Below are 25,072 nucleotides of genomic sequence, written 5' to 3' on the forward strand. Positions count from 1 at the left end.
AAAGAAATTCTATTTTGGAAAATTGCCTTCAGAGTCTATGACACATACTTCTAAATATCCTCTAGTGTCAGAACTTTGTGCTTAGAGGGTGGAAGTTTATAGTGCAAAGTTTTCATCTGTCTAGTGTGATGAAATAATGGGATTTCACAAATACTCAGAGACCCACCTGGAGATTGATCTAGACTGATTGAATCAAGTGAGAGTGATTGACTGCTGATTAGCCTACTTCAAGTTAACTGGATTGTAATCACACCTGGCTATCCCTTAAGAAGGTATTGTTCTCAGAAGCTAGACTGTGAACTCAACTTGAGAACACCTTCAAAACCAATGGATTTGGATGCCACCAATCCCATGCATCTGATTAGACCTGACTCAGTTTCCTCCAATATGTTTGGTGGCATGAATGTATATCCCACCTACCTATTTTAAGCCTGGCATACTACATGGGCTGTATATATTGCTCAAATGTGGGAATGCTCATATCCCTTCAATTCTCTATTCTTTTATGGTAATCCCCATAATTCTTGTATTCTCAATTCATGTTTTTAAGAACTTTCATTGTATTAAATTTGATCATTGACAATGCTATGCTAAAGTTTAGTAAAAAAAATCCAGCAATTGAAACAGTTAAAGAGAATCCAGCTTTCTAGTCCAGAGTCCAGAGCCCAGTTTTCCAGACCAGAATCCAGCTTCCTCCTGATGACATCTTACCAGTCCAAGAAGACAAGAGAACTGAGAAAAGACTTCCAAAGACTTATTTATTTTTTACTGTTTCATCAAGGAACACCTGTTCGTAAAAGAAACAAAGAGGGGAATGTGATGAAATAATGGGATTTCACAGATACTCAGAGACCCACCTGGAGATTGATCTAGACTGATTGAATCAAGTGAGAGTAATTGACTGCTGATTAGCTACTTCAAGTTAACTGGATTGTAATCACACTTGGCTATCCCTTAAGAAGGTATTGTTCTCAGAAGCTAGACTGTGAACTCAACTTGAGAACACCTTCAAAACCAATGGATTTGGATGACACCAAACAATCAGCTTGAAGCAGTGTGTAAGGACTGCCTCTGTTCCAGACCTATTAAAAGCTTCCACACTCAGCTTGCTGGGGAGTGCCTGATTAAAGCAGCCTCATGGAGGAGGACTTGAGGAAGAACCCAACCAGGCTGGAACTGTATGTGAGATAGGCCTTTTCTTAACTTTCTGAACTCCATGTGAATACCTGTATGCTTTAATAAATGTTTAATGCCCAAAGACTGGTGCTAAAGCTTCTAATTTAAGGTGACCACAATATAGATTTTAAACGTCACCCTAGTGACTAAGCTGGGTAATCAAGCTACATAGTACTGTTTTTGGTCACAATGGATGGGATAAGGGCAGTGTGATTTATTGAACAGAAAAACCTAGACCTTAAGTCAGTAAATTATAAGATGTTTTTATAGGTTTCAATATTTCATTATCAGAAAGGAAGAAGAATATCTTAGAAATGAAAATGTGGGGGCAGCTAGATGGCGCAGTGGATAGAGCACTGGCCCTGGATTCAGGAGGACCTGAGTTCAAATCCGGCCTCAGACACTTAACACTTACTAGCTGTGTGACTCTGGGCAAGTCACTTAACCCCAATTGCCTCACAAAAAACAAAACAAAAAACAAGAAAAAAACCAAAAAAACAAAAAAGAAATGAAAATGTGTATGTTTAACTTCCTTATTTGGCAAAAGGAAGGAATCAATCAATACTTGGAACAAAACCAATATGCAAATCCTAGAAAAGATCATTGTATTAGATAATAAATCTCATATATCTTAATTTTTAGCAAAACTTTTGATCAAATCAGACATGAAATACTCTTCAAACAGAAGGTGAAACAAGTTTTGTGCTAGTCTCCTCCAAGTGGAGTCGACAATTTCAGACCTTCTTCACCTTTCTCCTCCTTCTTTGATTTTCTCCTTCTGCTACCTATGTCTGGTGAAGGGAAAGAAGGCCAGTTAGGTCCCTGAGGTGACTTAAAAGTTCCTCTTTTTTTCTATTTCCATTCTTAGATGTCTTCTGTAAATAATAATTCTCATACCTTCCTACTGTATGATATGATTATGGATTTGAGTCAGATTAAACTCTGACCATGGGGTCTGGAAGGTACCCAGCCCTGCCCCAGTATAGTTTGTTTAGAAGTTTATTGCTTGTCAAAATTCTCACTGTCTCCTTTAAGTTTTATTGCCAATTAACAGTATTTTTACTTCTGCTCAGTCTCCCCACTTGTCAGCTACATATTAGTTTTGTCTGCAATCTATCATGTGTCAGAACCCCAGTCAGTGGGTCAGGGAGTTAGCCCACCAATTCAATACTCGGGACTCAAGAAGAAAGGACGGGACTCGGCACAGGATGCAGCCATTGAGTTGAGACCAGATGTTAAGTAACATTGTCTCTTTTTCTCAGAACAGAATCCCCTTGGCCCTGGGGTCCCAACAATGGATTATTCTTTTCTTCCCAACATAGCCGAAGATAAATTTTAACCCTGTCATCCTTATCTTTAGAGACAGGGGCCTGGAGAGGGGAGTCAGTGGGAACTGTGAGATGTGAAACATCTGACTCTCACTCCCCTGTTTCCTTTTCCTTTGGTTTGACCTTGTTCCCCCTCCCCTTTTCCCCCTTGTCCCTGGAACACGTATGCATGTCTCCATATGCACCCTGGGTGAGACAGGATTGGATGTTAGATTGTGAGCTCATCCACCCTAGGTGTACGTGGGGACAGTCCTTTTCAAGATTACTATAAAAACCTAGAGGATTGGGCATATCTTTGCAAGACTTCAATGTGTAATTGGGTTTTGCCCGTCCTCATGAGGATGTAATAAATCTGTCTCTGCTTGACTTGGTGGTCTCCTCGAGTTATTTGGGTAAACTGAGGCAGTTTGCTCCATACACTACCTTCCTTCCTTCCTTCCTTCCTTCCTTCCTTCCTTCCTTCCTTCCTTCCTTCCTTCCTTCCTTCCTTCCTTCCTTCCTTCCTTCCTTCCTTCTCTCCCTCCCTCCCTTGTTACCTACCTACCAAGATATAATCTGTTGAGATTTATTAGTTTACTTGAAGTCTTAATTCCTTTTTCTCTTTCTAGGTACACTAAAGGCGGTTCACTGGATCTTCCATGATTTAAATATATGGCACTCAAATGAGGCTTTTCTGCCTAATGTCACTCTAGGGGCCAGCTGTCCTAGAGTCACCGAAAAGCAGTGAGATGGACTCCAAAGCTGAAGGTTCACAGGTGTGGTCTACATCTGCCGAACATGAACAGAATACTGCACAGGTGAAGAAAGTACTTCGTGATTTTGGTATTATGACAATTTCTTAGTTGGGTATAGTAGCATGATTGTGCTAAATGAACTAATTCACCATTTGTAGGGTTGTCAGTGATTGCCTGCCCTTCTTTTCTTTTTAACCACCGATGACATCACTCTGGCATATGTAAGTTCCTAGAAGTTTTTTTTTTTTTTTTTAGTGAGACAATTGGGGTTAAGTGACTTGCCCAGGGTCACACAGCTAGTTAAGTGTCAAGTATCTGAGGCTGGATTTGAACTCAGGTCCTCCTGACTCCAGGGCCAGTGCTCTATCCACTGTGCCACCTAGCTGCCCCTTCCCAGAAGTTTTTACATTGATTTTTTACATATTAATGACTGAGGATCATGAATTTTTCTACATAAAAACCCTTCACAAAAGTCCTGTTTCTGTGGCATGATGGTGCCTCTGGGCTCTATAGAGCTATGTCAGAAGAATGCAAGTTCAGGCAGGCCTGATGTTGGGCTGTTTGTTGTTTGATTGAGGACTTGCCTCAGAACTTATTATGAAATTGGCTGCAGTGTTTTGAAATTGTTTTTTCTCACAGAAATTCTTGAAAATCATGTAATTATTACTGAAGGGTTTTGATATACATTGGTGGTAGGAATACCCACACCAACGAAATTGCCCATAAAGTATTGAGCTAAACATAAAGAAGACACAAAGCATAACTATATAGATTAATATGACCAAAAAAACCCGAACAAACATACCTGAACTTAGGTATCATGAGTGAGTGTTATCCCCTTACCTTTATTTCAGTGATGTTGTTATTACTCAAAGCATATCTGTAAAAACTGCTTTTGAAAACTAGTTATAAGTTTCCTTTTTTGAGAGGAGTTTTGGTTTTTTTGAAATAATTAAGAATTTTTTTGCATGTGTCAGTTCTGGTCAGCAAACCTGGTAATCAAGCTGGAAAATACTGTTTTTGGTGAAAAGTGAGATGTGACTATAAAATAATGGAATGAATTTAAATTTAACTTACACTCTGCCGTGAGGTAGTTGAAAAATATTTTGAGCCATGGTAGTAATATTAGAATAAACGTATCAATTACTAAGGTAGCAATTTTGAAGGAGAGAACTCATTTAGAATATAAATCCCAACATGTTTGTTAATATCAGTCATACCATACATATTTAGTGCTATTTAGCAATCTTATAAAGGTAGATGATTAGCCAATTTCTAAATAGTTGAGAATAGAACTTGTGGTTCTTCCCTGCTTTCCTACTTCCAGACTGTTTTTTGCCCTCCTATTTCCCAGTAGTCCTGGGTAAGCAGAAATCCTTCTGGCAAACAGAACTAAGTAAGACTATTGTCATATTCCTTTCAGGTTTAAAGGCCTGGAAATCTACTTAATTTTTTTTTGGGGGGGGTAGGGTAATGAGGGTTAAGTGACTTGCCCAAGGTCACACAGCTAGTAAGTGTCAAGTGTCTGAGGCTGGATTTGAACTCAGGTCCTCCTGAATCCAAGGCCAGTGCTTTATCTACTGCGCCACCTAGCCGCCCCCAATCTACTTAATTTTAAGAAAGATATTTCCATTTTTTCCTAAAACTCTTAAAAATCTTAACAAACATTAAACACCTATTCTCTTCTGGTTGTTGAGGACACAAAAATACAAATTAGTACATGGTAGTAGTATATGGTAGTATATTACTATATGGTAATTTTAAAAAAAATTAGTTACTATTGCTATAGACAACAGTTTGGGGTAAGCATATTATTATTTTATTAATATTATACCTGTAAAGGATTGACCACATATCTCCCTAACTTCTTATGGTCTCAGGCCCTGTGGTAGAGAAAGCCGGGAGAGAGTTTCAGCATGCCAGTTAGTGCAAGCAGGAGAAAAACCCCAGGGTACCTAGAACACCTACAAGACGCCCCAAGAGAGAGCTTGTGGCATCTTCCCAGGGTTTTTATCCTCTTTTTATAGAGGTATATTGATCAAAACTAATTGGCTAGCATCATTCAATTCCATTGGTTGACATGACTTGAAGATGCTCTACACTAAAATGGACTCTACAGACTACATCAGGGAAAAGTATGCAAAAGACCCTCACTCAAGTTGCTTAAGGCAAAGTTCATTATCTACCTGTGGTTTGATCCTATCAGTCCTTCACAAAAGGACTTTGATCTCCTTTGATCTCCAGATCAAGAACTGGACTTTCTGAAGGTAGAGGTGGGGAGGGGGAAAGACTGAGAAACTGGTCTCTGGGTCCCCCCAAGAAATCCATTATTAATAATTTTTTTCCTCACACCTCCTTCTTCATGTTCAGGACCCTTCTTACCACCATTTGCCTCTACCATCCCTTCTTTCCTGACTTGTCAGTGAGTGGACTACCTGGGAGATACAATTAGTAGAGACTCATTCACATCAACATTTTAGTTAAAACGTTGGAGCCAACTCTTCCATCCCTGTAGGTCCTTCACAGTCTTGTATCTTTGTTTATCCTATCCTTCTTTTGTTCCTTCTGAAATTAAACTTTATTGACAACACAGTTGCCTTCATTCCTCAGTCTGTTTCTCTTGTGCTCTTAAACTTTTTGTCACTAAATGAAACCTGGTTTTCTCTTGAAAACAGCTCATCCTTTGCTTCCCTGTAGAATGTTGGTCTGTTTTCTTACTGTTATCCTGTCATTTCCCAGTTCTCCCCCTTAGTTTCACACATGATGACTTATTGTATTCCTTGTTCTCCATTGCTCTTGAAGACCTCCCTTCGGGCAGCTAGGTGGCACAGTGGATAGAGCACTGGCCCTGGAGTCAGGAGTACCTGAGTTCAAATCCGGCCTCACACACTTAACACTTACTAGCCGTGTGACCCTGGGCAAGTCACTTAACCCCAATTGCCTCACTAAAAAAAAAAAAAGACCTCCTTTCTACCACCATCACTAGCAACTTCTCTTTCTGTTTTCAGGTTTGTAGCAGCCAATTATGAAAAGCTCCTCTCCTTTCTTTAGCCATATCAATACATGGCTCACAGTTTTCTCTATCTCACCTTTGATTCCTTCCTCCATCCTTGGGGATGTCAACATTCATTGTAAAAATTGTCTAACAATCTGTTCTCTTGCTTTATCATCTTCCTCAACTCTCCTTACCTCTCATCTTCATTCTCCCATGGCCACCTATAAGGGGAGGCACACCTTATACTTCACATCATTTTAAACTCTCCAGTTTTTGAAATTTCAGTTTCTGAATTTTGAAATTTCCCCTATCTGATCATAGTTTCTTAAATCTCCACCTGAGTTGCTGAATGCTGCTGGGAGAAGTGACAAACCTATAGATTAAAATATAAAATTGTGTTATTTAACCTTAAAGGGGCCGTCATAGGACTTAGTTTAGTATGACTCCTTAGCAAATTCCCTATTCTGCATATTCTAAAACTGTCTCCTCAGGGCCCTAATTATTTCTCCATGCCTTCTTTCTCAAGCAGATGACTTTATTTTTCTGAGAAGATTCATACACTTCATCATGAATTCTTATCTTGACTTCTTTGATACCTCAAAATTTCTCCACATCTTTACCCAACCTTTCTTCCAGCCTCAGAGGAGGAGATAGTCCTTTTTCTTCTTAATGGTCAAATTTATACTTTTTCTCTTGATCTCTTCCTCTCTCATTTTCTGTCTCATCTCTTATTTCTCCTCCCTTTCTTTAATTTCTTTTTAAGTATTGACTCCTTCCCTTCTGTTTACAAAAACGTTCAGGTCTCTTTTTTTAAAGACTGCTTCTCTTGACCCTAACATTATCTCAAGCTCAACATGCCCCAAACAGAATGCACTCTTTCCCTCAAAACCCACCTCTTCCTAACTTTACTGTTTCTGTTGAGGTACCATTGTTCTTCCAGTCACCTGGCTTCACGACTTCAGGATCTTTCTCAGTTCTTCACCGTATCTTATTTGCCATATGCAATTAATTGCTAAGTTTTGTTAATTCCACCTCCACAACATCTCTCCATCTCTCCCTTTTGTCCCCTTCCCTCCATTTATACAGCTACTATTACTACTTAGTTCAGGCCTTTATTCCTTTTCTTTTCTTTTCCTTTCCTTTCTTTTGTGGGGCATTGAGGGTTAAGTGACTTGCCCAGGGTCACACTGTTAGTAAGTGTCAAGTGTCTGAGGCTGGATTTGAACTCAGGTCCTCCTGAATCCAGGGCCAGTGCTTTATCCACTGTGCCTCCTAGCTACCCCCTTTATTCTCTTTCAACCTCCACTCTTGTGGTCCCTGCCTCCCTTCCTGCCTCCAGGACTTCCTGCCTCTCTTCCTCTCCATTCTCTTCTTCATGTAGCTGCTGATGTTCCTAAAGCATGTGTCTGAAATATTAATCCTCTTTTGAAAAGGTTCCTGTCACTCGCTCATGCCTCTTGGATAAAACACAAGTACCTCTTTTTGGCATTGAAAGCCCTTCACAATCTGGTCCCAGCCTATTTCCAGGCTTATTATATTTAGAGTAAATACAATCTACTTAGCAAAATATATATTCTAGACCAACTGACTTATTTATCATGCAGTGTACTCCATCTTAGTGCCTTCTCACAAACTGTCCCCTCATTCCTGAAATGCCCTCCTTCCTCTCATCTGTTAGAATCCCAACTCTGTTCAAAGCTCAGCTCTGGGGTCACCCTTTACTGCTAAATGCATCCCCCCTTTCCCCTCCCACCTGGAATTGTATATATTTTTGTATTATTTGTATCTGCAGAAGCCACTCGGAATAATAGGTAGAGTTGGCCTTAGAGACAGGAAGATGACATAGGTTAAAGTTCCATCTCTGATTCATACTGACTGTGTGACTCTGGGCAAGTCACTTACCCTTCAATATTCTTCTTCTTTTTTTTATTTTAGGGCAATAAGGGTTAAGTGACTTCCCCAAGGTCACACAGCTAGTAAGCGTCAAGTGTCTGAAGCCAGATTTGAACTCAGGTCCTCCTAAATCCAGGGCCAGTGCATCATCCACTGTGCCACCTAGCTGCCCCCAACCCCTCAATATTCTAGGCAACCCTCTAAGGCCACAAATTGCTGAGATGGTGCTGACCTGCCTTGGTAGAAGACATTCCCTCTGCTGGTGCCTTCACAGCTGCATTCTATCTCCTGTCTTTTGTGTTTATTCATATGTGTGCAAGTTGTTTCTTCCAATAAAATAGAAGTTCCTTGAGGGCAAGGATTGTTTTGTTTTTGTGTGTATATCCTTAGCACCCAGAATGGCCCCTAGTCCAAAGTAGGAGCTTAGTAAATGCTTGTTGATTGATACTCTGATCCTCTTCCTCTGTGCTTCATCCTCCCTCCTCTCTCCTGTTGGCTTCTCAGCCCTTGGCAACCCGGCTTCTCCCACTGAACAGACTCAGACTGGAGCCTGATGTCATCAGTGACTGTATTGAATTACTCAAGTTTGTGTCACTGCCTCACTCTTGCCCCTTCCAGACCATTCTACAACATTCCACACTGTTGCTCCTTTGTTCTGGTTATTCTCTTCCCCCTCTGGCTTCTGCTCTCTTCAGTTTCTTCTCTTACCTGTCTGTCTTTTCTTTCTTGTTCTCCTTAGTGGTTCATTGTTCTCCAGCTCTTCAAATGTTGGTGTCCCTGAATGAGCTACCCTCCTCCTCTTGTCTTTTCTTCTTTGTCTTAGTGAACTCATCTGCTCCCTTGGATTTCAGTTAATGGACTTTTAAACAGTTAATTTGTGCAAGGTACTACGCTGATTGCTAGAGGCATTAAACAAGTCTCTTCCCTCAAAGAGCTTATTTTTTATTTATTTATTTTTCCAGAACCTTTAATAATTTAATGTTTCCCACAGCCAGGCACCCTCTCAGGAGCCCATTGCCCATTCTGCCACTCTATAGCCATGCTACTGCTTCCTTCTCAAACTCCTTAATGCCTCAAACCCGGCCTTGTGCTCCCAATTCCCAGCCTCAGTGTATTGGGCCTGCTGAGTCAGGCAAGGTGATGGGGAGGCATCTAGCAGACTGGGATAGGGAAAAGCCATCACCAGCTATCAAGGAGCTTATGTTGTACTGGATTCAGTTATTACTACTAAAAAAATGCCAAACTTCAAATTTCTTGCTGAACTCCAGTCCTACATCTCTACCTGTTCTACAGGACATCACCCAAACAGCCCACCAGCACCTTACACTCAACAAATTTTGTTCTTCGATTTATCCTTTTTATAATTTCTCTATTTTTATTGATAATAGCATTGTCTTCCCAGCCACCAAACCTTGGACCCCTACCATCATCTTTGACTTTCTTCTCCGTTACCCTACCATTCTATCAGCTGTCAATTCATATTAATTCTATCTCCACAATATATTTTGGATCTGTCCTTTTCTCTCTGCTTATGTGGCCACCATCCTAGTCTTGGACCCTGTTGCTTAACTGGTCTCACTGCCTTCTTTACTTTTACTTTATGTTTTTTTTATTCATCCTACATATAGCTGCCAAAATAATCTGCTAATGCATAGATTTGAGTGTGTCACTCTTCTGCTTAGAAACCCTTAATGGTTCCCTGTAATTTGTAAGATAAATTATACATTCCTGACCTTTGCCTTTAGTGCCCTTCCCAGTTTGGCTTCAGTCTGATTTCACATTATCTCCAATTTAAATTTATCTCTCTGTATCTTATTTGTATGTAGTCGATTGCATGTTGTCTTCCCTCTTAGCCTGTGAGCTCATTGAGAGCAGGGATTTCTAATTTTTTTATTTTTTGCCTTTCTTTGCATTTCTAGCACTTAGCATAGTGTCTGGCTCATAGTTATAAATGCTTCTTGATTAATTCATGTTCTCTGCATTCTAGTCACACTGAGCTATTAGCCAGAATCTTAACTCAATATATCTTTTTTTTTTTTAATGACATTTAACAAAAGAAAGTTTACTGAACTGCAGCATGGAAAGGGTATTCAGCAAGGATACAGCATTGATTCACTCTGGTGCAGCTTTCTTGCCTCTGCATTTGACATGGTGGCATCATGTGTGTCAAGCTTGAGGGAGGAGCTCTTGACTCCTTGTGTACTGTTTTAAATCTCAAGGACTTTTTCAGCAATATATCTTTTCTTGCCAGAGTACATTTTTATAGGCAATTCATAATATCTAGGAAGTATGCACTTTTCTGCTCAAGAAAATTCTTTTCTTGTTTCTCAGTTTCAAGGCTTAGCTCAGGGCCCACCATTATTGTGGAATTTTTCTTGATATCCTCAGCTCACAGTATTCTCTGCCTTCTTGAATTTTCCTGGTGCCTTTTGTATGTATGGACTTCTGCTTTGATCCCATCATTATTATGCTTTGTATTATTATCTGTTTCTGTACATTCCTGGAGGTATCTTTAATCTTTGCATTCCAAACACTTAACACAGTGAGGTACCCTGCTTTTTTTTTCCTTTTTGGGGTTTGGACCTGTGATTTTCCTGCTATAGGGAGTTCTTGGTGAGGAAATTTCCTTTACTGATTGTTGTTCTGTCATTTTAGTCATGTTTAACTCTTCATGACCCCATTTGGGGTTTTCTTGGCAAAGATACTGGAGTGGTTTGCTATTTTCTTCTCCACTCCATTTTACAGATGAGGAAACTGAGGTAAAAAGGATTAAGTGACTTGCCCAGGGTCACACAGCTAGTAAGGGTCTGAGGTCAGATTTTAACTCGTCTTCCTGACTCTAGGCCTGGTGCTCTATCTACTGTACCACCTAGCTACCTCTTCTACCAATGGAGAACATCAGTTGTTCTACAACTTAGAGCTTTAGAAAGCTAACTGGGCCACTCAGAGGCTAAGTAATTTGTCTAGGACCACCAGAAGAAAGCCTTGAGCCCACATCTCCCAGATTCCAAGGCCACCTCTCTCCCTCCTGCCTTTTCCGTGTCACTTAGTCAGTGATTATGAAATGTTTCTTGAATTGGGTTAGAGTGTACTCTCTCTGCTGTGGGAAACCAAATGGGAGACCTGAAGCCCAAGACTAGGTATAGGTATCAGAGTTAAGATTTCTCCTATGATCCTGACTTTAAAATGATTACATAGATGATTTCTCTCCTAAGTGTATACTTTGGGAGGGATAGATGAGAGGGAATACACATTTATGAAGCACCTACTATGTGCCAGGCACTGTGCTAAATGCTTTACACATAACTACCTCATTTGATCCTCACAACAACTCTGGGAGGTAGGTGCTATTATTATCCCCATTTTACAGTGGAGGACACTAAGGCATACAGAGGCTCAGTGACACACTCAGAGTTTGGCAAGTGTCTGAATCTTTTTTTTTTTTTTAAAGTGTCTGAGTCTTGATTTGAATTCAGGTCTTGGCACTCTATCCACTATGCCATCAGCTCTCCTATGGGCGTGTGCTTGTATACATGTCAAAGGTCAGGCTTAATGTCAAGTTTTTCACCCTTAGGAATTAAAGTTCATTATTAAAACTGGACTTGTACTTTTATGTCTTTGATCCTTGGGAGGCTCTTTTCATTTTACCTGCTGATAAATAAAGCAACTTTGAGAAATTTACTCTCAGAGTTCTTAAATATACCCTCTGCCCCTGCTTGTTCTTTGTTTTGATCACCTCTAAAGAACTCTTATGTATGGCCCAGTTTTAAGGCCTTTAAAAAATAACGTGATCCTATAAAGATACATCCCAAAAGTTTTGAAACAAGGAGTTTTATGTTTTTGAGAGAAGTTTGATTCCATCCATCAACCAAATCCTTATAATTCTCAGTGAGTGATGGCCACATCTTCTATTTGGGGCATGGTGAATTTAAGCTTGTTGCATGATGTAAAAAAATAGTTCATTAGGCCTTCTTCCTACTCTGCTGTTTAATGCAGACATAGGTCCCATCCAAATTCTTCTTTTGTTAGCCCTACTTAAGAAGTCCAGCTATATATAGTCCATGGTTACTGACATCTCTTTGTGAAGGTGACTTTGGTTGCTTTATTCCCCCAGGTGCACTTTGTTCCTGAAGGTGGAACGGTAGCTCAGATTGTGTATGGTGATGATCAGGACCGTCCACCCCAGCAGGTGGTCTACACAGCAGATGGGGCTTCTTATACTTCAGTGGATGCCCCTGAGCACACCCTAGTTTATATCCATCCTGTGGAAGCCACACAGGTATGTAAAATAGAATTTCTAGACTTCTTCCCATTGGCCATGTGCTAGAAAATGTAATGATTGTTTTTCCTTTGTGCAACTTGGTATTCACAAAATCAGGTCTGCAGTGACTCTGCATAATTCCTGCCAAACATAGGTGAAAAGAGAAAACATGTTGTTTATATATAAGATGTTCAGATTGTGCTGGTGATTTGTTGACTACATGACAGCTACTATAACATTAACTGTGAAACATATCTTTTTAAAAAATATTGTTTGTTTCATTAACTATTTCTTAAATCTAATTTTTTTTTTTTGGTGAGGCAGTTGGGGTTAAGTGACTTGCCCAGGGTCACACAGCTAGTAAGTGTCAAGTGTCTGAGGCCGCTCAAGAACTCCTGAATCCAGGGCCAGTGCTTTATCCACTGCGCCACCTAGCTGCCCCTATTAACTATTTCTTAATAGCATGTAAAATTTTTTAACAACTTAAAAAAATTTGGATTTCCAAATTCTTTCCCTCTGTCCTGCCCCTCCTCCTCCTTGAGAAGCCAAGCAATTTGATTATGCTTATATATGTGAAGTCATGTAAAACATATTTGCATATTAGCTATGTTGCAAAAGAAAACACAAGCAAAAGAAACAATGAAATAAAATAAAAAACAAATATGCTTCAATCTGTATTCAGAGTTCATCAATTCTTTCTCTGGAGGTGGATACTAGTTTTCATCTTGGGTCCTTTAGAGTCATCTTGGATCTTTGTACTGATTAGAATAGCTAAGGCTTTCACAGTTACTGTATACAGTGTTCTCCTGGTTCTGCTCACTTCCTTTTGAATGATTTCATATAAGTTTCCTCAGGTTTTTCTGAAACCATCCTGCTTGTCTTTTAAGCTCTGGTAAATGGCACAGAATTGTAACCTTCTCTGTTTTCATAAATTGCTTGGTATTCTGGCCCATGAATGCATTCTTAATCTGAGTGGTTATCAAAATAAATACCATTTCATTTGCACTAAGATTCCAGTAATATTAATTCTCCCTTATGTAACATTCAACAGAGAGCTCAAGTTGTTCCTAAGAAGAAAGCATGCTGCCATTTTCTAGAGGGACCCACTTAATGTAATACTTTTAATACTCATAAAAAATAAAATTGGCAAGACTGTGTCTTTGGCACTCCTGCATAGTCTTAACCCTTACTGTTTTTAATGTAACGTTGTTTTTGTAGAGGGGATTGCTTGTCACACTTGTGATGGTTGTGTCTGTTTTTTATTATATTAACCTTCAAGATCTGTACTGGAAATCCTGTGATAGAGGAAAAATCTTGACTAGTTTTCCCTGAGTTAGCATTGAATCATAATTCTTTTCAGCATTTGTTAGCATTTGTTGCCAAAGGCCTTCTTGTTTGAATGAGGCATCAAATATGGGCCTTTTAGTTTGAGTCTGGGTAATCCCTTCTAATTTAAAGGGGACATTAAATATAGGCCTTGAAGTTATAGAGAGGTAGATTTTAAGCAAAAATAATGAAGACATTCTTAATTATTAGAGTTGTCCAATAACCAAATAGGTTGTGAGTTCTCTGTCCCTGAAGGGATTCAAACAGAGGCAAGATTATCGTTTATCAGCTTATGGATATGATTTGTGCATTGGACAGGGAGTCTAAGAGTCTGTGATTCCACGATCAACTCATGGAAGGTTTAGTGGAGCATAAGGCTGTTGACTAAAGAGTATCTTGAGTATCTCCCCCAGCCCCAACTACACCCCCAGTTATGTAGAATGTTTTGTTAGTTGCTGTTTAAAATTGTTGTAAACCTTTTAATTAGTTGCCACATTGAGGTAAGATGCAGAGGTGGCTTTACTTGGAAGTAAAATAGGGACATGTGATACTTAGTCTGGGATAGTCATCTCATAAAATCTCTTTGGAGCCTTCTGAATAAAAGGTTCTAGCCAAATGTCAGATTGCTATCTATTTTATTTATTCATGTAGGATTATGACTGGCTGTGGTGAGAAAGAACTCTCCCAGGAATTGGGGCTTAGCATAGGGGAATTTTTACTGTGTGGGTTGTAGCTAATCTACCTAGAGATCTGTTTGATAAGTATTTTTCTCCTTTGTCTAGACTCTGTTTACAGACCCAGGCCAGGTGACTTATGTCCAGCAGGATGCCACAGCTCAGCAGGTAAGAAGGTAGCCTTTTCCTTTTGCTTCTGAATAATCCAGTTATGACTCCTGTTCCCTGACTTGGCCTACATTTCTCCCTTGTACAAACTGTATTCTCTAGGTCAGAGGTATCAAATATGTGTCCCACAACAGTCCCAAGTATAGCCCCAACCAGATTAAAATGTAATTGGGAAATATTTACCAAAATAAATAAAAATACAATAAAACATAAATAATATTACATTTTAAAATTAAGTCAGTATTTGGCCCACAGGGATCCTTAGGGTTTAGTGTTCCCCATTTTTATTTGAATTTTATACCACTGCTTTAGGTAATTGTTTTTTAAACATTGAGGAAATTCTTTAGCTCTTTCAATTAAATCAGTCAGTTGAAAATTAATCCAAGTTGCTATCTTTAAACTGCCTAGTAATAAGGGAATCCACATGAGAACAGTTTTGGAATATGATAGTGTAGTTTAAAAAATTAACCAATAAAATGGCTTTTTGTTAAAGCCTCAAGACACAGTTCTAAATTTTAAGAATTCACTTTGGATTTTGGAAGCATTTTCAGAGTGGTCTTCCTCTTGAAAAGGACCAGTTTCCTATTTGCATCCCATACATAAAGCACAGATTCCTGGCTTTTACCCGTCAGTTTGCTGAAAGCTCCAGGTACTTGTTTGTTTCTAAAGCAAGCACATGGCTCAGAAAACCCTATTTGTTTTCCTTTGCCCATCTCCCTACAGAGTGTATTAACTCTGGGATTTGGGGAGTAGGCTGTTTGAGCTTTTCCATGGTGTGAAATTGATTAGAAGCAGCATGAAAATGATTGTGAAGGTGCATAAGGTAGATAGAAGTCTTAGTCTAATGGGGATTCAAGCTAAAACCAAACATTTTCATTTTAAGTAGTACAGTATGTATATAGCTCAGCTACTGAATGTCTTGGGTGATGGGTAATAAGATTGGCTTATTAGGTTAGGTCAGATTTTGGTGGTATACATTTTCCCAAAGGATTTTGATGCCTTTGTTTTCAGATTTAAAGGATCATGAAGAAACTAATGTATGATGTTGAAAATGGCTATGCAAGTCTGTAACAATCTGTGGGGTCTTTAAGAGTATCAGTTATTGGTTGAATTTATATGTGGTTGAGTGTGATTGAGAATTGGGAGGATCTTGTTGAAAATCACTCCCTAGTGGACAGAAACTACCTTTTTTGCCACTGCCAATTTTAGAAAACACATACACAAATTTTAAATTTTAAAGTGAATTTTAAAAAATAAAATGAATTAAGTCAGAATCAGCACAAATGGAAGTACAAGTGACTGTTCCTTTACATATATATACATCACTGATAACACTGAACTGAGGACTTGTGAGAGTGAACAAAAAGAATAGCAGTTCATTAGTCCTGGGTCAGATGTTTCCCATGTCCCCGTGTCTGACATCAGATCCTTGCAGGTTTGGGTCAGTTGATAGTTTTCTTTAGGTTTTGATTGATGACTCCCCCCCCCCCCCTCCCAGCTGGACTCAGTTTGTTCCTTTGGAGAACTTGCTTGTACTGCTACAGGTTCCATTTTGGCTTTGAGTGTATTCTCAAGGCTCTGACTTAGGACTTCTTTTATTCTCTGTATTTACTCTCTCTCTTTTAAAAAATACTTGTTTATAGCATTTTTTTTTTAGTGTGACAATTGGGGTTATGTGACTTGCCCAGGGTCACACAGCTAGTAAGTGTTAAGTGTCTGAGGCCGGATTTGAACTCAGGTACTCCTGACTCCAGGGCTGGTGCTCTATCCACTGTGCCACCTAGCTGCCCCTATAGCATTCTTTTAAAAAACTTTGAGTTCCAAATTCTCTCTCTCCCTCCAGAACTACTGCTATAGATTGAGAAGGCAAGCAATATAATATCAGTTATACAGTACATTTGATGAATTCTTTAGTTCCTATGGGTTTAATTATTGTCTCTATTCAGAATATTCTCAAATTGACCTTAGATTCTCTCTAGAATCTCAGTCATGCATCTCCAACTGACTATTAGATTATTTCAGACTGGATGTCATATAGACATCAAAAATGTATTGTGTCCAAAACTGAACTCATTATTGTTTCCTCCAAATCTACCCGAATTCTGATTTCCCCTTTTTGTTTATTCAAATAAAATTTAAAAAAATTTTAATTACATGTAAAAACAATTTTTAACATTTTTTTTTTAAAGTAAGGCAATTGGGGTTAAGTGACTTGCCCAGGGTCACACAGCTAGTAAGTGTTAAGTGTCTGAGACTGGATTTGAACTCAGGTACTCCTGACTCCAGGGCCGGTGCTCTATCCACTGCGCCACCTAGCTGCCCCAACATTTGTTTTTTAAAATTTTGGAGCTCCAAATTCCCCCCTCCCTTCCCTCCTTCCCCTTCCCCTGGGAAGGCAGGCAATTTAATATAGATTATTCATGTGCAGTTGTGCAAAACACATTTCCATATTAGTCTTGTGAAAGAAGACACAGACCACAAGAAAAAAAAACGCTCAAAAAATAAAGTGAAAAATAGTATGTTTAATGTGCATTCAGATTCTGTCAGTTCTTTCTCTGGAGGTGGATAGCATTTTTCATCATAAGCCCTTTGTAATTGTCTTGGATCATTTTGTTTCTGAAAAAAGCTAGTCATTCACAGTTGATCATTGTACAGTATTGCTGTTATAGTGTACAATGTTTTCCTGGTTCTGTACTTTGTATCAGTTCATTTAAGTCCAGGTACTTCCCCTTTTTGTTGAGGGCATCAGCTTCCTTCCTTAATCAGGTGTGCAACCTCAAAATCATCCTTGGCTCTCAGAAATGCTTTGTTGTTTTCATTGTTGTTGTTTTTGGCGGGGCAATGAAGGTTAAGTGACATGTCCAGGGTCACCCAGCTAGTAAGTGTCAAGTGTCTGAGGCCAAATTTGAACTCAGGTCCTTCTGAATCCAGGGCCAGTGGTTTATCCACTGCGCCACCTAGCTGCTCCTGGTGACCCTTTTTCACCCAAGAAATTTTTACTTGATCCCAGGTATATAAGTATATAAAATAGGTATACATAACCTTTTATTGTTGCCAAAATTTTCACGACCCCTCCATTCAGTTATGTGACCCCATATGGGGTTGTGACCCACAGTTTAAGAAGCTTTGGTCTAGAGTCATGTTCTTCAGATTTGGAAGGGGCTTTTAGAATCTGAGTAGATTAATTTATATCCTCATGCATGTATCCTTGAAACAACCTTGACTAGTGATCATCTCACTTTTGTTGAATGCCCTTCAGGAAGAAGGAACTCACTCCTCTCATTAAGCACACCCATTCTAATTGTTAGAAGTCATTTCCTTGTATTGAACCAAAATCAGCATACCTGGACCTTCTACACATGGATCCTATTTCTTCCCTTTGCACCTATAAAGAATAAGCCCAATACTTCCTCCATGTAAGAGCTCTTCAAAAATTTGAGAGAAAAAAAAAACTGTGCCCAGCACATAGCAAGTACTTAATACATGCTTTTTGATTGATTATGTTTCCCTAAAGTCTTCTTTTTCCAAGCTAAACATCCACATTTTCTTCAACTAGTCCTTCCTAATGTGGCATAGTTTTTAAGTCCCCTCTTCCTCCTGTTCATCCTCCTTTTAACATTTTCTAACTAACAATGTCCCTCATTAAATAGGGTATCCAGGAGTGACCACAATTCTATACTTGAAGTAGTCTGATTGGAACAGAGTAAAATGTAACTTTTTTTAAAAAATAAAAGTATTTTATTATTTTCCAGTTACATGTAGAGATAGTTTTCAGCATTTGCTTATATAAGATTTCCAATTTCCAATTTTTCTCTCTCCCTCTCCCCTAGACAGCAGGCAATCCAATATAGGTCATACACACACACACACACACACACACACACACACACACATATATACCTACATATACATAACAACATTAAACATATTTCTGCATCAGTCATGCTATAAGAGAATCAGAGCAATAAGGAAAAACCTCAAAATAGAAAAACAACAGCACCAAAAACAAAAGAAATAGTATGGTTCAATCAATATCCATATTCCACAGTTTTTTTTTTTCCTGGATTTGGAGAGCCTTTTCCATCATGAGTCCCCTGGAACTTTCTTGTACCATTGGATTGGTGAGAAGAATCCAGTCTATCACAGTTGATCAACACATAATGTTGATGATACTGTATATAATGTTCTTCTGGTTCTGCTCATCTCACTCATCATCAGTTCATGCAAGTCCTTCCAGGTTTCTCTGAATTCCTCCTGCTCATTGTTTCTTACAGCACAATAGTATTCCATTACATTCATATACCACAACTTGTTCAGCCATTCCCCAACTGATGGGCAACCCCTCAATTTCCAATTCCTTGCCACCACAAAAAGAGCAGCTATAAATATTTTTGAACATGTGGGTTCTTTTCCCTTTTCTATGATCTCCTTGGAAAAAAGACCCAAAAGTGGTATTGCTGGGTCAAAGGGTATGCACAGCTTTATAGCCCTTTGGGCATAATTCCAAATTGCTCTCCAGAATGATTGGATCAGTTCACAGCTCCACCAACAATGCATTAGTGTTCCAATTTTTCCACAGCTTCTCCAACATTTATTATTTTCCTTTTTTGTCATTTTAGCCAATCTGATAGGTGTCAGGTGGTACCTCAGAGTTGTTTTAATTTGCATCTCTCTAATCAATAGTGATTTAGAGCATTTTTTCATATGGGAATAGATAGCTTTGGTTTCATCATCAGAAAATTGCCTGTTCATATATCCTTTGACCATTTCTCAATTGGGGAATGACTTGGATTCTTATAAATTTGATTTAGTTCCCTATATATTTTAGAAATGAGGCCTTTATCAGAAGTACTGGCCATAAAAATTGTTTCCCAGCTTTCTGCCTCCCTTCTAATTTTGGATGCATTGTTTCTGTTTGTACAAAAATTTTTTAATTTAATGTAATTAAAATCATCCATTTTGCATTTCATAATATTCTCTATCTCTTCTTTGGTCATAAACTGTTCTCCTTTCCAAAGATCTGATAGGTAGACTATTCCTTCCTCTCCTAATTTATCTATGGTATCACCTCTTATGTCTAAATCATGTACCCATTTTGACCTTATTTTAGTATAAGGTGTAAGATGTTGATCTATGTCTAATTTCTGCCATACTATCTTCCAGTTTTCCCAGCAGTTTTTGTCAAATACTGAGTTCCTATCCCAGAAGCTGGAGTCTTTGGGTTTATTAAATACTACATTACTAATGTCATTTAATAATGGTCTCTTATGCCTAGCCTATTCCATTGATCCTCCACTGTATTTCTTAGCCAGTACCAGATTGTAACTAAGTTTTTATTATGTTAACTTCTATATAGCTATATCATCCCCAACCTATACTTGTATAGGTTTTTTTGTTGGTTGTGGTATTGATTTTTTTTTTGGTGGTGGTATTTTTGTTCAGTCGTTTTTAGTCATGTTCAACTCTTTGTGATGCCATTTGGCGTTTTTTTGGCAGATACTAGAATGGTTTGCCATTTCCTTCTCCATCTCATTTTACAGGTAAGGAAACTGAGGCACAAGGGTTTAATGACTTGCCCAGGGTCACATAGCTAGTAAGTGTCTGAGGCTGGATTTGAATTTAGGTGTTCCTGATTCCAGACCTGGCACTCTGAATACTGTGCCACCTTTTAAATTACTCTTGTTTAATTTTGTCCTATTAAATTATGGTCTTGATTCTGTTATCCACTGGATTAGCTACACTTTTTTGCTATTTTATAGTGACATGTTTGTCAAATTGGTAAACATACATACATATATATGTATATGTGTATATACACACATACAAATACATACACACATATAAACACACACACATATATATGTATATGTGTATATACACACATACAAATACATACACACATATAAACACACACACATTTCATCTGGTTTGCTGATCTTGACACCTATCATCCTGTGCCTGGAATTCCCTGTGCCTGGAATACCTCTCCCTTTACCTGCTGCAGGGCAGTGTAGGGCTGAGGATGGATCTCTTTGCCCTGCCACTAGAGACTTCCCTCCAGCTTGTCTCTGTTCCATGCATTAATGTTCTCTGGATCCTGTTTAACTCGTTCTGTATACATCTAAGTGTGTTATCATTTGGCCTAAAACTCTCCCATAAGAATAACATGAGAGAAGTGGTCAAATTCCTTGCCTGAATTCATATATTGTGTCAACAACATTCCACTGATCTATCAGTTTGATAAACCTGCCCAGAAAGGAAGTGAAGTCAGTCTAGCATGATTTGCTCTAAACAAACTCATACTGACTTCTAGTGGTCAAAAATTATCTGCTTATTTTTTTAAGTGTTCACCAAACATCACTTAACAAGCTCTTCTAGAACTTAATGGGGGACGTATGGTAAGATTACTGGTCTGTTGTTTTCAGAATCTACCTTCTTCCTTTATGTGAAGATTGGTAAAGCCTGTGCTGTTCCTTTCCTGTTCTCTATAATTCCTCAGATGTTTACATTTGCAAGTTTTTTTTTTTCCAGATCCATGGGATGTTATTTGTCTGGGTCAGGTGGCTTGATAAACTCATTTAAAACATTGCATTTCTATAAATGCCCCCCAGCTCTATATATCTAGCCATAATCTTTGTCCTCAATCTCAGTTTTGCATGTCCCCTTCTTGCTAGATACCTCCCCCTGGATGATCCACTAATCCTTTAAACTTTTCTTTTATAGTGCCATGATCTCATTGATATGATCACTCTTTCCAAGAGTGCAGGTCATAACACATCCATGCCTATTCATTCTTTGTAATTAATTCTTTTACATATTCTCCCACAAATCCTCTACCACAGGCTTGGGGTCTGCTTAGCCTGCTGGGAGTCTTTTTCTAGATCTTTTAACATTGCATGGATATTAGTGCAGTATGAGTCCTGTCTCCTTTTTTAGCTGTTGTTCTTGCTATGTGAATATGTCTTATTTTTTCCTGGTCATACCACTCTCTGATGACATAGTATTACAAAGAACTAGCTTTGTATACAAATTGCTGCAGCTTGATCACATCCACCTCACCATTGCTCTGTAGGTGGTTATCAATTTTAATTCCTTTGAGACTGTAGGATTCCATGACTCAGAACCATGAAGCATCATCTCAAACTAAATGTTTCTAAAAACTAAATTGTTGCTTTTATAGATTTTTCCTTTTTGTTGATGGCTTCACCACTCTCCTAGCCCTGATTTCAAACCTCAGAGATTGATTCTTTCCTCTTTCTTGTTCCCAATATAAAATCAGTTTTCAAGTCCTATTTACTCTGCTTCCACAACAATTTAATTCTTAACCTGTTTTTCAGACCTCATGCCACAATTCTGTTGAATTCGTATTTCTTACTTTCTAGCTGTTCTACTGTTCCCAAACTCAACATGCCATTTTCCCACTTCATGCATTGTTTGTTTGATTATTTATTTATTTTTTGCAGGGCAATGAGGGTTAAGTGACTTGTCCAGGGTCACACAGTTAGTAATTGTCAAGTATCTGAGGACAGATTTGAACTCAGGTACTCCTGAATCCAGGGCCGGTGCTTTATCCATTGTGCCACCTAGCTGCCCCCATGCATTGTTTCACTGGGAATTTATTCCCTTATCATCTTTGTCTTTCTTTTTTGGGGGGGGGAGGAGTGTGAGGCAATTGGGGTTAAGTGACTTGCCCAGGGTCACACAGCTAATGAATGTCTGAGACTAGATTTGAACTAAGGTCCTGGACTCCAGAGCTGGTGCTTTATTCATCTGTCCTTTAAAATCTTTCTTTTCCCAGAAGGCTCAGTTCAGGTGCAACCTCTTACAGATGGTCTTTTCTCATCCTGCTCACACAAATGAAATTATAGCCATTTGGAGTATTGTAAATATTTTGGGATGTTCACCAACATACATACCTAGGTTTTGATATGCTACTGAATGCTAGACCAACACTTTGTCTTGCTTGAAGTTTTCCTGATAATCACAACTATCTTTCCTTTTGGCATCAAAACATCAATCTGAAATTTTATCAAGGAAAATATACTATGAGACTTTTCCTGCCTTCTTTGTTTTTGTTCTACGTTGGTTTAGACCTGCTATTTCATTGGTTTGATGGAATATCCAGAAATTCTTCTGTGCTGAAGATCAGCAACTCTGTGGTAACTTGCATTTTTAGGGAACTGTCTGAAGCACTGAGAAGTTAAAGTAACTTGCCTAGAATCAGATAATCAATAAATGTTAAAGGCAGTGTATGATCTTAGGTCTTCCTGACTCCAAAAGTGGCCCACTTTGCACTATATAGTATTGCACCTTTGGCCTTAATAGCTAAATATTGGCATACTTAGTAATTTTATTTTATTTTTTGTTTTTTGTTTTTGCAGGGCAATGAGGGTTAAGTGACTTGCCCAGGTCACACAGCTAGTAAGTGTCAAGTGTCTGAGGCTGGATTTGAACTCAGGTCCTCCTGAATCCAAGGCTGGTGCTTTATCCACTGCACCACCTAGCTGCCCCCATACTTAGTAATTTTAACAGTGAAATATTTGATTTTAGGCCCTGGTCTCAGTATGCCCTTTAGATAAGAAAGCTGTTTTTCTTTTTTTCTTTTTTTTTGGTGAGGCAATTGGGGTTAAGTGACTTGCCCAGGGTCACACAGCTAGTAAGTGTCAAGTGTCTGAGGCTGGATTTGAACTCAGGTCCTCCTGAATCCAGGGCTGGTGGTTTATCCACTGTGCCACCCAGCTGCCCCAGAAAGCTGTTTTTCTAAGACCTTAAAGAAAGTAAGATGAAGATTACTGTTAAAGTCTTGTGTTCTCTGTAACAACTAACATAGAATCTTCTAAATTTTAAAAAATCATTTGTAACCATGTTGTCAGAAAAAAAGTTTTTTTTTTAAAACCTTCCATCTTGGGGCAGCTAGGTGGCGCAGTGGATAAAGCACCAGTCCTGGATTCAGGAGGACCTGAATTCAAATCCAGCTTCAGACACTTGACACTTACTAGCTGTGTGACCCTGGGCGGGTCACTTGGCCCTCATTGCCCTGCAAAAAGCAAAAAACCAAAAAAACAAAAACCCAACTCCCCAAAACCCCAAACCTTCCATCTTTCTTGTCCTCGCTCCCTTCTTACTGTCTCCCCCCCTCCCCTTTCTTAGTGTCTTAGGCTATGTGATCATGCCTTTCTTTTCTCTGAACTTTCTGAAACCTACTTTTTTGAGGTCTAGCACACCCATTAGTGGACCATCTTCCTTTTTAGCTGTTATAAAGTATGCATGGAGGGGTGGCTAGGTGGTGCAGTGGATAAAGCACCGGCCCTGGATTCAGGAGTTCCTGAGTTCAAATCCGGCCTCAGACACTTGACACTTACTAACTGTGTGACCTTGGGCAAGTCACTTAAGCCCCGTTGCCCTGCCAAAAAAACCCCAAAACAAACAATAAAGTATGCATGGCCACTTTTCCCCACTCTTCTTATTTCTGCTTGATACTCTCCTTATTTCCATCTTTTAAAATCTAAATTAGGTATAATGTGACTTCTTCTGCTCCATAAAGATGAAATTATAGGCAAAGCAAGAATTTTTCAGAAGCTCTGCTTTTAGTGAAAAAATCTTATCTGGGGGAGATCTGGATAGTTCAAGACATGTATCTTCAGCAGAAGATGAAGTCAAGTGTAACATCCTCTTGTGCATATCATAGAATCCACATTCAAGTGCTGGTTCCCATAAACCTTATGCTAATTGAGAGTGTGAATGAGAATAGAATCTCAGCATAGCAAGGACCTTAGAGGCTATAGGGTCCCAGTAGTATACAGCAAGCCCATCAAGGGGCCATAGAGTCCTACCATGAAGAACTTCAGTGAATGGGATGCACTTCTTCCCAAGGCTGCATATTCCATTTAATGCTAGGTCTAATCATTAAAAACTTTTAATTGAAATCAGTTCTAAATCTGCCCTTTATAACTTCCCATCACCCAAATTTCCCCCATTCTATACTTCACCATACATTAAAACTGATCTTTTTTTAATCTCAAAAGTATTTTACTGTTTTCCAGTTACATGTAAAGATAGTTTTCAGTATTTGTTTTTATAAGATTTCGAGTTCTAAAATTTTCTCCCTTCCTCCCTTCCTTCCCCCCTCCTCAAGACAGAGAGCAATCTTCTATAGGTTATATATGTACAATCACATTAAACATATTTCTGCATTAGTCATGTTGTGAAAGAAGAATCAGAATAAAAGGGAAAAACCTCAAAAAAAGAAAAAAACAAAAGTAGAAACAGTATGGTTCCATCTGCATTCAGATTGTAAAGTTCTTTTTTCTGATTGTAGAGAACATTTTCCATCATGAGTTCTTTGGAATTGTCTTGAATCATTGTATTGTTGAGAAGAGTTCAGTCTATCACAGTTGATCATCACACAATGTTGCTGTTACTGTGTACAATGTTCTCCTGGTTCTGCTCACTTTACTAAGCATCAGTCCACTTCAGTCTTTCCAGGTTTTTCTGAAATCTGCCTGCTCATCATGAAA

General features: G+C 38.8%; 1 protein-coding gene across 3 annotated transcripts in view; it reads left to right on the forward strand.

Annotated features, from left to right (window-relative positions):
• Window positions 1-25,072, forward strand: part of PRDM10 (PR/SET domain 10) — a 160,548-nt gene that overhangs the window by 46,155 nt on the left and 89,321 nt on the right. For all 3 annotated transcript variants that reach the window (XM_043994757.1, XM_043994758.1, XM_043994759.1), the window contains exons 2-4: window positions 3,113-3,301; window positions 12,241-12,405; window positions 14,496-14,555. In XM_043994757.1, coding sequence (XP_043850692.1) covers window positions 3,233-3,301; window positions 12,241-12,405; window positions 14,496-14,555 — 294 coding nt within the window. In that variant the 5' untranslated portion in view covers window positions 3,113-3,232. The remainder of the gene's footprint in view (window positions 1-3,112; window positions 3,302-12,240; window positions 12,406-14,495; window positions 14,556-25,072) is intronic.

Source organism: Dromiciops gliroides, chromosome 3 (assembly GCF_019393635.1).
Source record: "Dromiciops gliroides isolate mDroGli1 chromosome 3, mDroGli1.pri, whole genome shotgun sequence".
Lineage (NCBI taxonomy): Eukaryota > Metazoa > Chordata > Mammalia > Microbiotheria > Microbiotheriidae > Dromiciops > Dromiciops gliroides.